The sequence below is a fragment of the Ictidomys tridecemlineatus genome, chromosome 4 (assembly GCF_052094955.1).
Source record: "Ictidomys tridecemlineatus isolate mIctTri1 chromosome 4, mIctTri1.hap1, whole genome shotgun sequence".
Taxonomy (NCBI): domain Eukaryota; kingdom Metazoa; phylum Chordata; class Mammalia; order Rodentia; family Sciuridae; genus Ictidomys; species Ictidomys tridecemlineatus.
Window position 1 is genome coordinate 65,835,821 of NC_135480.1, and position 12,254 is coordinate 65,848,074.

General features: G+C 43.3%; 1 protein-coding gene across 4 annotated transcripts; it reads right to left on the minus strand.

Moving 5' to 3' along the window:
• Positions 1–44: 44 nt before the first annotated feature.
• Kctd14 (potassium channel tetramerization domain containing 14) lies at positions 45–11,491 on the minus strand. Of its 4 annotated transcripts, XM_078046738.1 has the most exons (3): positions 7,783–7,947; positions 4,171–4,284; positions 45–784 (listed from the first exon to the last, which is right to left on the minus strand). In XM_078046738.1, exon 3 carries the CDS (start codon positions 731–733, stop codon positions 113–115), a length of 621 nt encoding a protein of 206 aa, XP_077902864.1. In that variant the 5' UTR covers positions 734–784; positions 4,171–4,284; positions 7,783–7,947; the 3' UTR covers positions 45–112. The 4 variants fall into 4 exon arrangements, with proteins under 4 accessions (XP_077902864.1, XP_077902867.1, XP_077902865.1 ...); XM_078046741.1 differs by lacking the exons at positions 4,171–4,284; positions 7,783–7,947 and adding an exon at positions 11,389–11,491; XM_078046739.1 differs by lacking the exon at positions 4,171–4,284 and having other exon boundaries at positions 7,779–7,947.
• Between the last annotated feature and the right edge of the window lie 763 nt (positions 11,492–12,254).

Genomic DNA, 12,254 nt, shown 5'->3' on the forward strand with positions numbered 1-12,254 from the left:
TGGAAATTGTTTGATGATTATATGTTAAATAAAAGGAAGATGGCTTTTGATGACAACTTTTTAATGTCATGAGTCCCACCAGAGCCCATAACACAGTCCCAGACTCTGGGGATCACCACCAGGTGAAGGTGAATATATGGAAGCAATCAGTGACCTTGGCCCGGTGTGCATGATCCAGGTAGTAGCTCCCACAGGACACCTGGTAGCCCTGGGCCTTAATGTCCATCTCCACACAGTACAGAAGGTCCTTGATTTCTGGGCCTACCTTCCAGGGCCCAAACTTGACAACTGGCATCTTTCTGGCCTCCAGAGAATGGAGGGGCTGGGCACACCTTGTGGCTTCCTCCTCAGTGCGCATCACACACACCACCACACTTGACTGGCGTACTGCCACGGCCTCTGCCCTTGCCAGACGCAGCAGGAGCTCTAGATTCTCACTGTAGCCAGGCACTCGCAGCAAGAACTGCTTCCGTGCCACCTGCTCACCAAAAATCTGGGGCGTGTCCTCCAAGAGCTTGACCAAAGGCTGGATTTCATAGAATTGAGCCTCACGGTATACCTCAGGGATGTGCTGTGTAGGCACCTGCCCACTGCGTAGGTAGTCCAGAATCGCCCCAAAATAGGTGCCAGGGCGATCGATGAAGAAGCGACCCTCTGCGTCAGTGCAGGCCTTGGTTGAGCTACAAAACATCTCTGTCAGCTTTGAGCCTGGGAGTTTTCTCAGAGTCCCCATGGTGGTGGTGTAGATCTGGCCCCCGATGTTCAACTCTACAACGGTGGATACCTGGAGGCAAAAGCGGCAGGGTGAACCAACAGCACCATCTCCAGAAAGCTCATGATTTCAATAACCTAATACAGAACATGGGGGAGCCTCAACCTTTGTCATTAGGTATTGGAAGGTACACTATACTGAAAGGAATTATATTTATACTGTGTAGCTCCAGAGGGTGGATATTTTAAGGAGAAAAAAAGACTTCAGATACAAGAATGCCTATTCAAGCCTTTTATATATATATATATATTTTTTAACCCAGAGGCATTTTACCCTGAGCTACATCCCCAGCTCTTTTTATTTTTTATTTAAGGAAGCATCTCATTAAGTTGCTCAGGACCTTGCTAAATTGCTGAGGCTGGTATCAGACTTGGATCCTCCTGCCTCATCTTCAGAGTCATTGAGATTACAGGCACATGCCCCCATATCCAGTTTCAAGCATTTTAACTTCTTTCAATCAGTGAAAACTGCTGTGGAAGTCCCAGTGATAATATTTCCAAAATATGTGGCCTTTGGCAAGCCTTTTCTCCTCCCTGGGTCTGTTTCCTTATCTATAAGACAAGAATATGCAATTTTTTGTGGTACTGTAATAGAACCCAGTGCCTGCCATGCATGCTAGGCAAGCACTCTACCACTGAGCTACATTCCTAGTCCTGAGAACATGCAGGTCAGGAGTTCCCAACCTGGGATGCTCAGATCTCTAAAACAATTTTAAATTAAAGAAAGTAAAGGGATGGACATGGTGATCCACACTTGTCATCCCAGCTACTCAAGAGGCTAGGTAGGAGGATCACAAATTTGAGGCCAACCTGAGCATCTCAATATAAAAAATAAAAAGGACTGGTGGTAGCATGCAGCTGGGTTCAATCCCTAGTGCTGAGGAAAAAAAAAAAAAAAGAAAGAAAGGAAAAGGTGGGAGTGGGTGATGATCCCCCATCTCATTCCACCATCTTTCCTGCCCTCATGCACCCTCACATTTCAGAAAATTTTAAAGAACTAGAATTCATTCAGAAGTACTTCATGGATACTTACTATGTACTCACATCCTGTGCTAGGAATTAAAGACAAAAATTATTTTTGAGTGTATATGTGTAGTTCTAGAGACTTAACCCAGGAGACCACTGAGCTACATCCCAACCCTTTTTATTTTTTATTTTAAGACAAGTTCTTGCTAAGTTGCCCAGGCTGGCCTTGAACTTGTGGTACTCCTGCCTCCTAACCCACTGGAATTACAAATGCCACCATACCCTGAAAGGACAAAAAATATTTTATCATCAGAAGTTCTGATTAGCAGTTGACAGATCTTTGATTAATTTTAAAAATAGAATCTGTGGGCTGGAGATGTAAGTTGATGGTATAGCACTTGCCTAATGTGTGCAAAGCCCTAGGTTCCCTCTCTAATACTGGGGAAAAAAGAAAAAAGAAGAATTTGTTTGATGGATGTTTTCAAAATATGAGCCTGTGGGGCTTAAATAGGACTGGTCAGCACTAGATACAGTGGATGTAAAACTGCTTCATAAATTATAAATGTGCAAGGGTAAATTAAGTTAAGATGTCCAGTGGAATTTTTAAAAACCTCTCTGTACCAGACCCTGGGCTGAGCACGAAGGACGCAGATGAGTCTTCTTGGAGATGCCCTCAGTTAGTAGGGAGAGGGACATGGAACCAGACTGGGAGTTGTGTTGCATTTGAGGAAACTTTGGGTGTTTCTAAGGGATTTCTAAAGGATGTGATGGCTTAAGGCCCAGGGTTTTATCCCTAGCACTGCAAACAAACAGAAAACTATATAATTGTTAGTACACATGAAGTGATACACCAGTTGTTACTTTTATAAACTAGCTTCCTAAACAACTTTTGTTATTTAAAATTCACTCATTCAATAAAATATGTATGTGACTATTTTTTACTTTGTGCCAGGTACCTGGGAACCAGTGATGAATAAGCAGGACATGGTCCCAGCCTTCACATTCTAGTAACTGCAATTTTATTGTTTTTGTTTTTGTGTTGTTGTTGTTGTTGTTGTCGTTTAGGGGTTTTGGGCACTTAACTGCTAAACCATGTCCCCAACCCTTTTTATTCTTTATTTCGAGACAGGGTCTCATTAAGTTGCTGAGGCTAGCCTCAAACTTGTAATACTCCTGCCTCAACCTCCTGAGTCACTGGAATTACAGGAGTGCGCAACCACACCCAGTTTGTACAGTGTTTTAAATGCATTGTCTAATTCAATCATAAACACACTGCTATTAGAATGTATTAAATCCCTATTTTACAGATGAAGAAACTAAAGCTGAAGGAGGTCAAGTAAGCTGTTTAAGATAAACCAACTAGGGGCTGGGAATGTGGCTCAGGCGGTAGCGTGCTCATCTGGCATGCGTGCAGCCCGGGTTCGATCCTCAGCACCACATACCAACAAGGATGTTGTGTCCGCCGAGAACTAAGAAATAAATATTTAAAAAATTCTCTCACTCTCTCTTTAAAAAAAAAAAAAAAAGATCAACCAACTACTAAGTGATGATTTGAACTTGGGTCTGCTGTACTCCAAACTCACCTCCATTCTTCATCCCCTACTGATTCATTGATTAGACAAAATATGTGGAAGACCTATTGTTTGCAAGCCTTGCGCTAAGCAGATGATTAAGACACAGCCCCTGCCCTCAAAGAGCTCGCAGGGGAGAGAGAGAAACAGATGCCTTACACATGTAGGTGCTGAGAGGAAGACTCAAAGGTAGGAGGTGTCAACTTTTTGTGTTGAAGGTTTTGATTTTTTAAGGGATGTGATGGCTGCTGCTGCCATCTGTGTAATATTAAAGGGAAGGCTGGATTCCTGACCTGGAGACTTTACAACTCATTGCAGGGTCAGGGATGGAGAAAGGGCTCAGGATTGTCCTTCAGTCTGATTTAGGTGCTACCTCATTCTCAACTGGCCTGTAGATTCTACCTCTATGATTAAAGTTGTATACTGAAATTAAGAGGGCCAAACACAATCAAACTGCTGGAAAGCACTGAGTTGCCATGGCAACAGCTCCTACCAGGGGACAGTTATGCTACTAGATGGGAAAAGGCAGAGGAGAGAATGCATCTTGTCAGCAGCTGTCAATACAGCTGAGAGAAATAAGCCCAGGATCTATGACTACTCCTTTCTCCCATAAACTTCAAGGGCCTTGGCAGGGCTGTTTGGTTAACCCTGAGGTCATCTCTGCAAAGCAGGCAGTTAAATGTGAATTCGCAGACTTTACCCGTGAATGAACCAATGTGTTCTCATTATTCCTGTTATCACTGAAAGCTTGCGGGTCTTTTCTTTCTTTGAGTGTATATGTGTTGTGCTGGGGACTGAACCCAGGGATGCTTTACCACTGGAGCTACATTCCCTAGTCGTTTATTTTGGGAGAGAGTCTCACTTAGTTGCTGAGGATCTCCCTGAGTTGCTTGCAATCCTCCTGCCTCAGCATCCTGAGTTGCTTAGATTATTGGTCTGCGCCATCAAGCTTGATTCACAGGTCTTCTTAAAGGTCCTCATATCACAGGCAAGGAAAAGTCAGAGATGAGTCTCATAATTAGGAAGTGACAAAGTAGAGCTGGTGCTGGCCATGAGGATATAGGGATGAATTAGACCCAGCCCACACCCAGTTCAAGCTACAGGGTCTCTACACATCTTACCTATTCCTTCAAACATTCATACATTTCGTTAGATCAGTCTCAGATGAATGAAAGAAGGGATATCTTCCCAAAATGTCCCCCAAGCCCTTCAAGATCTCTCACCAACCCACAACCCTGAACTTTCCCACTTCTCTACTCAGTTATCTGAGCCCTAGGTAATCTTGCATTCTGCTCCCACCCCTCAATTTCCCCACACACCTAATCAATCACCAGATCCTAATAATTCTATTTGCCTGGTAAGTTCCATGACCCCCTGGATTCCCCCAAATCTATTCTCCATTCTGAAATCAGAGTCCCTTTTCTGAAGTGCAAAACTGATGTTGTCACTCTCTGCTCCCCACCCCCTGACCAGGGATTGAACCTGGGGGTACTTAACCACTGAGCCACATCCCCAGCCCTTTAAATTTTTTGTTTGTTTTGAGACAGCGTCTGCTAAGTTGCCAAGGCTGGCTTTGGAACCTGTGATCCTCCTGCCTCAGCCTTCCAAGTCACTGGAATTACAAACATGAGCCACCTCACCCAGACACTCCCTGCTTTAAACATTTCAGTGACTTGTAATCCCAGCAGCTCTAGAGGCTGAAGCAGCAGGATTGCAAGTGCAAAGCCAGCCTCGGCAATTTAGCAAGACCCTAAGCAACTTAACAAGAAAACATCTCAAAATAAAAAACATAAAGGATTGCGGCTATACCTCAGTGGTAAAGTGACCCTAGGTTCAATTCCCAGTACCCACCCTCGTTCCAAAGGAAAAAAAAAAAAAAAAACACTTGAGTGACTTTTAATTCTCTGCAGATAAACTCTCAGATTCCTTAACAATGCTTAAAAGTCTCTTGGGGCAGGGAATGGGGGCGGGGCTGGGGTTGTGGCTCAGTGGTACAGCACTTGCCTAGCATGTGTGAGGCACTGGTGAGGTGCTGGGTTCAATCCCTGGCACCACATAAAAATAAAAAACAAATAAAATAAGGGTATTATGTCCATCTACAACTATAAGAAAAAAAAGATATTGTGTCTACACACAACTAAACAAATATATTTTTTAAATGACATTAAAAAAAAAGTCTCTTTGCAACATGTCAACTGCTTGGCCTTTATTAATCCAAGAATAAAACCACCTGCTTGTTCTCTTTCAGGACTTCAATCACTTGCCTCTTCCCCTCCCCTCACTGAGTTCTCATCTTTCAAGTTCGGTTCCCCCAGGAATTCTTCTAATAGGGTTGTCTCAGGATCCCACAGGACTGAGTACTTCCATTGTTACAGCAGTTCCCTTCTTGTAATACCCTGTTTATTCATCTGGATCCCCCATTACCCTGTATCCCTAAGGAAGAGACTCCTAATTCATCAGTATGTCACATGCTACAAGGCTCAGCACACCAGGGATATTCGATAAATGTCTGTTGGATTGATTCACAGGAGCACCTGATATTCTGATAAAGGCTAAATCTTGCCCTACCTGGAATCATTCTCAGTGCTGGCTCCATAAATTGCCCCGCCTTTGCCCAGGAATTTGTTATTTATTGAGCACTTAGGGCAACGAGCACTGAGCACCCTGAGTACACAACATCTAGAGCACACAGATAATGAGCTAGTGGCTCTATCAACAGCTAACACCAACACTGTCATCACTCTATGGGAAAGACCTGTACTCTTCTCCACTGCTAATCCCCTTTCCTTTCCTGCAATATTCAGGATGGCACTTAAGCCAGGAGAAAATTAGAATTTTGCTTTTGTAGTGCACAGGGGCTTTTTTAAAAAAAATAAAATATATATACACACACACACTTAGTTGTAGATGAACACAATACCTTTTATTATTTATTTTTTTATGTGGTGCTGAGGATTGAACCCAGTGCCTCACATGTGCTGGGCAAGGACTCTACCACTGAGCCACAACCCCAGCCCCACTGGGACTTTTTAGCAGGTCCCATAGTATAATGGTTAGCACTCTGGACTTTAAATCCTACAGGGGCTTTTTTCTTTCTTTCTTTCTTTCTTTCTTTCTTTCTTTCTTTCTCTCTCTCTCTCTCTCTCTCTCTCTCTCTTTCTTTTTAATACTCTTTCCAAACTCCCTCTCCTAATTCCTGGGGACAAATAAGCAAGCTTATTTGGGGTATAACAGTGATCCCTTGCCTTCTGAATAAAGCCCTAATTGCTCAAAGGCTTTTTTGTTTTTTAATGTTTTTTTTTTCTCTCTTCTACCCTCTCCCCCTCCTTAACAAGATTAGGGAGACAGTGATATTATAACTGGGAGATATCCCCTAGTTAATTACCCTTGAACACTCCCACTACTGGAAGGAGATACCTGCTGAGGATCTGGGAAGTGAATATTAGGGTACCCTGGGACCCCTATCAGAGCACACCTGGAATGTAACACTTGAAGTGTTTCTTTAAACACTCTCACCCCCCATACCTTCCCCCCACCCCACCCCCCCACACACACACCCTGATCCAGAGAGTCACAGCCTTTGGGACAGGAGTCCCCTGTGTTTCTCCTTTGCTAGCAAAGCACTAAACCTTCTTTTCCCTTTTTCTCAAAACGTGTCCTCATTATTAAATTGGCATTGATTGGCATTGGGAACAAGGACCAAGCTTTTCGTTACAGGGGGACTCAAGATTCAGGCAGAGGGCAGACAAAGGCAGGCTGGGAATGGCAGGAGAAGCCCTTGGGATTCCCTTGGGCTGGTTGAATAGACTCCCCCATCTGGGGCAGGGGAAAGGGAGAGACAGAATAAGAACAGAGTACTACACCAGAGCCAGGGGAATGGGGATGGGGGTCCCGGGGGACACGCCACATACAGAGTGGACCCAAAACAAAGGACACAAAAATCAAGTGGAGAGGGAGGGCGGCGAAGCGGGCGCAGTAGTAGTGCACGCCAGTAATCCCAGCGCCTACAGAGGCCGAGGCCGCAGGATGGCAAGTTCCAGGACAGCCTCAGCAACTGAAGCGAGACCTTGTCTCAGAATAAAATATAAAGAGCTAGAGCTGGAGCTTAGGGATAGAGTGCTTGCCCAGCATGTGCGAGGCCCTGGGTTCAATCTCCAGCGGAGGAAAAGAAAAGGAAGGAAGGAAAAGAAAAAGCGCAAAGAGGAGAATCTGCACAGAGCCAAATAGGGACCAAGGCGCGAAAGCAGAACGATCAAAGCAGGAGGGACAGCCACCGAGGACAAAGGAGAGAGCCCAGCCGAAGGCAGAGGGAGACAACGCCACTAGAAACGGGAGACTCAGACAGGGGGAGCAACCGGCAGAGAAAAAAAAAAACAGCGAAGGAAAACCCAGGTGGCGGGAGAGCCAGAGCCGAAAGGAGAGGGAATATAGCAGCCCCAGGCCACCCGTCCGCCCGGCGAAGCCACGCACTCACGGTGGGCGGGCTGGGCCGCATATTCTGGGGCGTCGAGGTCAAACTCATAAGGGCTCGGTAGACAGTTAGCACTAGGAACCCCAGCAGCATGCAAATAACTCTGGCGGGCGGAAATGCACCCAGCTACCTGCGGCTGGGCGGGCCTGGGCTGGGCGAGGCCGAGATGAGACCCTAGGCTAGGCACCGCCCCTTCCCGGGCCGGGAGTTTCTCGCAGCGAAATGGAGATGACCGAGGGAATTGATTCTGACAACCAGGGACTGACTGACTACTCCCTACAATGATAACTGGTGAAAGATCATCAATTCCCATTTTACAGATGAGAAAAGTGAGGCTCTAGGATGTAGGGAGGGAGATGTGGACTACTTTTCCACCTCCGAGCAGCTGTTAGGATTGCAAAGCATGACCAATTTTGAAAAGATCTAGGACCTATTATTTTCATTGTTGAATCGTAACCTATAAGCAGGGGAGAGCATAACTCCCCTTCCTCATGTGTGGGCTGTGCATAGCAACTAATTGAAGAGTACAGTATGGGAAGGGTGAAAGAGAGGAAGCTTTGCTGTTGTGAAACTGACAACAAACTGAAGTATTACTACTTCAGCCAGGTTATCAAGGTCAACATCAACAGTTACCAATCTTTGATCATGGTATGTACATTTGATATGTGATGAAAACGACCTTCCTCCAAGCAGGGCATGATGGTACATATCTGTCTAGGCAACATAGAAAGACCCTGTCAAAAGAGAAGAGAAAGAGAGGAGGGGAGGAAGAGAGGAGGAAGGAAGAAAAGAAAAAAAGAAAAAAATGATACCTACCTCCTAAAAACCTATAACCCCAGTCTAATAGAAGGAAAAACATCAGGTCAGGCATTGTGGTGTATGCCTGTAATCCCAGCTACTGAGAAGGCTGAAGCAGGAGTTTCTCAAGTTCAAGGCCAATTACTGAGACCCTGCCTCAAAATAAAAAAATTAAAAGGACTGGAAACTGAGGATGTAGCTTAGTGGTAGAGCACTCCTGGGTTCAATCCCTAATATTGGGGGAAAAAAAAAACAATGTCAGACAAATTCCAATAGAAAGGCATTGTAATATATAGCTAACCAGTACTCCTCAAAAAAAAAAAAAAATATCAAGGACATCAAAAAACAGGGAGGAGGGCTGGGGTTGTGGTTCAGTGGTAGAGCACTTGCCTAGCATATGTGAGGCACTGGGTTTGATTCTCAGCACCACATATTAAAAAAAAAAAAAAAAAAAAAAAAAAGTCAAGTCCATTGACAACTAAAAAAATTAAAAAAAAAAAAAAAAAAACCCAGGAAGGAAAATTTGAGAAGCCCTCATTCATAGCCAAGAGTGGCTTAAAGAGACACAAGACTAGATGAGATAATGAAAAACATAAAATAAAAAAACAAAAAACTAAAGACATATAAATAAGTTATTGACTTCAGTTAATAACAGTATATCAAGGGACTGAGGTTGTGGCTTAGTGGTAGAGTACTTGTCTCACACCATGAAACACTGGGTTCTATCCTCAGCACCACATAAAAATAAATAAATAAACAAAGATATTGTGTTCATTTACAACTAAAAATATTTTAAAAATAGTATATCAATGTTGGTTCATGGATAAATGTAACAAATATACAATATTAAAATATAATATGTTAAGGAACAGAGAACTGGGCATGGTGGCACAACTCTATAATCTCAGCAGTTTGGGAGATGGAGTCAGGACAATTGCAAGTTTAAGTCCAGCCAGAGCAACTTAGTGAATTTGTAAAATACTAGGTGAGAGGCTGCCATGGTAAAACGCCCTGAGTTCAATCCCCAATACCACAATAAATAAATAAATAGGAAAACTGAGTGTAGTATATGTGGAAACTTTCTGTACTATCATCTCAATTTCTTTGTAAATCTAAATGTTCAAAAAAAATAAATAAGGTCAGGCTGGGGATATAGGTCAGTTGGTAGAGTGCCTGCCTTGCATTTACCCCTGGGTTCGGTCCCCAGCATCACACACACACACACACACACACACACACACACACACACACACACACACGTAAGTTCTAAAAAAATCAATTTAGTTAAAAAATAAGAAAAATTTGACCAGTCTGAGAAATCATATAGAGTTTCCTCAAAACATCTAAAATAGAAGTATCATAAGATCCAGTAATTCCATTTCTGACTACTTCTCCAAAGAAGTAGAAAATAAAGTCTTGAAGAGACATTTGTTCGCTCATGGTCATAGCAGCATTATCCACAATAGCCAAGAAGTGGAAGCAGCCCAAATGTCCATCAAGGAGTGAATGGAGGGCTGGAGTTGTAGCTCAGTGGTAGAGAACTTGCCTTGCAAGTTCAAAGCACTGGGTTCAATCCTAGCACACATAAAAACAAATAAAGGCATTGAGTCCATACACAACTAAAAAAAAAATTAAAGAGGTGAATGGGTAAACAAAGTGTAATATATAACACAATAGAATATCATTCAGCCTTAAAACAAATAACATTCTGACACATGCTCTAACATGAAGTTCTTTGAATGAACCTCAAAGACATTATTACAAGCTCCAGTTGTGGCTCAGTGGTAGAGCACTTGCCTAGCATGTGTGAGGCACTGGGTTCAATTCTCAGCACTGCATATAAATAAATAAATAAAACAAAGGTCCATTGACATAAAAATATTTTTAAAAAGACATTATGCTAAGTGAAATAAGTTCCACAAGAAGACCATACTTTATAATTCTTATGCAGAAACTAGAGTAAAATAAGAGAAAAAATGGAGGGGATCAGATGTCATAAAGATTTAGGGAAGATCAGTGGGGTATAAGAATATCAGAAGGGAGTGAGGAAGGACAGGTAAGATGAGGAAATGTAGAATGAGTTTAGCAAACTTATACTGCGTCCATGTACAAATATACCACAGTGAATTCTACCTTTATGTATGTGTATAAAGCACTAATCAAAAATTTAAAAAGAAATAAGCAAGTGAAAGGAAGATCAGTAGAGGAAGTAGAATAGGGGGAAAGAGGAGGAGAAAGGAGAGGGCACAAGGAACTGAAATGGAATAAATAAAATTCCATGCACGTACAATTTTGAAAAAGTATAAATGAGAAAAAGAAAAGGCAACACCATAAGACTAGCATAAGATATTCCAAGAGGAAGTCAGTTTTTCATTTTGGGGAATCTGGCAAGGCTTCATGTAAGAGAGTCATCTTGAAGGAGGAAGAGGTTTGTGCAAGAGAGGTCTGAATGGCATCCTTTCCAGCAGAGAGCTAAGTTGTGCAAAGTGAAGGAGGGAGGAAAAAGGAAACTAGCATGTGCTGAGTACTGACAATGAACACAGATTCTCGTGCCAATCCTTCCTAATAGTTAGAATTGCTGCACAGATGAGGAAACTGAAGCTTGGGGAAGTTCAATGAGCGGCTCAAAAGTCATATTGCTGGTAACTTCAGGAGCCATGTTTGGACCCATGTCTTTTTCACTCAAAAGTTCTCTCCCTTTGCCCATGAAGAATCGTTGAGTTATGGAGTATATTAGTCCATTTTCTGTTACTAAGACAAAATACCTGATGCTGTGTACTTTTACATAGGAAAGAGATTTATTTAGCTCACAGTTTAGGAGGCTGAAAATCCAAGATCAGGAGGCCCATCAATTCAGCTCTTGGCTGGGTTATAACATGGCAGTTGGCATCATGGTGAGATTATGTGAGAGAGGGAGAGATCATATTTCAAGATCAGAAGCCAGAGAGACACTGAGGAGAAGCCAGTAATGACCTCTCACTAGGTCCCACCTCTTAAAGGTCCCACTACATGTTAACACACCATACTGGGAACCAAGCTTCTAACACATGAATCATCAGGAAACATTCTCAACCATAACACCAGGTGAAGTGTGTTCCTTAATCATTATAACACTCCAAAAGTGTCCAAGCCATGGGGAGGGACCTGTGATCTCTTCAAGGCAGGCTTCTCTGCTCATTGTGCCTGGTTGGGGAACCTCCTATGAATGCCATACAGCACAAGTGCACACTGTTCCTCTGCATAGTCTGACTCCTCTGAGGTTGATCGGCCACGTGGGTCCGGATGATTCCACAAGGAGGCAGACTTCTGAAGAATACTTCTGTATTCACCCCAGAAAGGAGGGCTGCCCATTCCAAGGGGCAGTGGGTGAGCACCAAGCAGCCTGGGTTTTCAGGTCCACTTCCTGCTTCACTGCCAGCGCCAGCCCCTTTCTCATGCCTTCCTGCCTTTGTTATGTGTTTCCCCCTACCTGGAATTGCCCACCAGTCCATTCTTCTCTGCCTGGAAAACTCCAGCACCACCTCAAGACCAAATTCAGATGGTCCTCCACGTCCTTTTGTATCTGTTATGGTTTGGAAATGAGATATCCCTCAAAAGCTCTTGTGTTAATGCAGGAATTCTCAGAGGCAAAATGATTAGACTATGAGAACTGTAACTGAATCTATCCATTCTAGTTT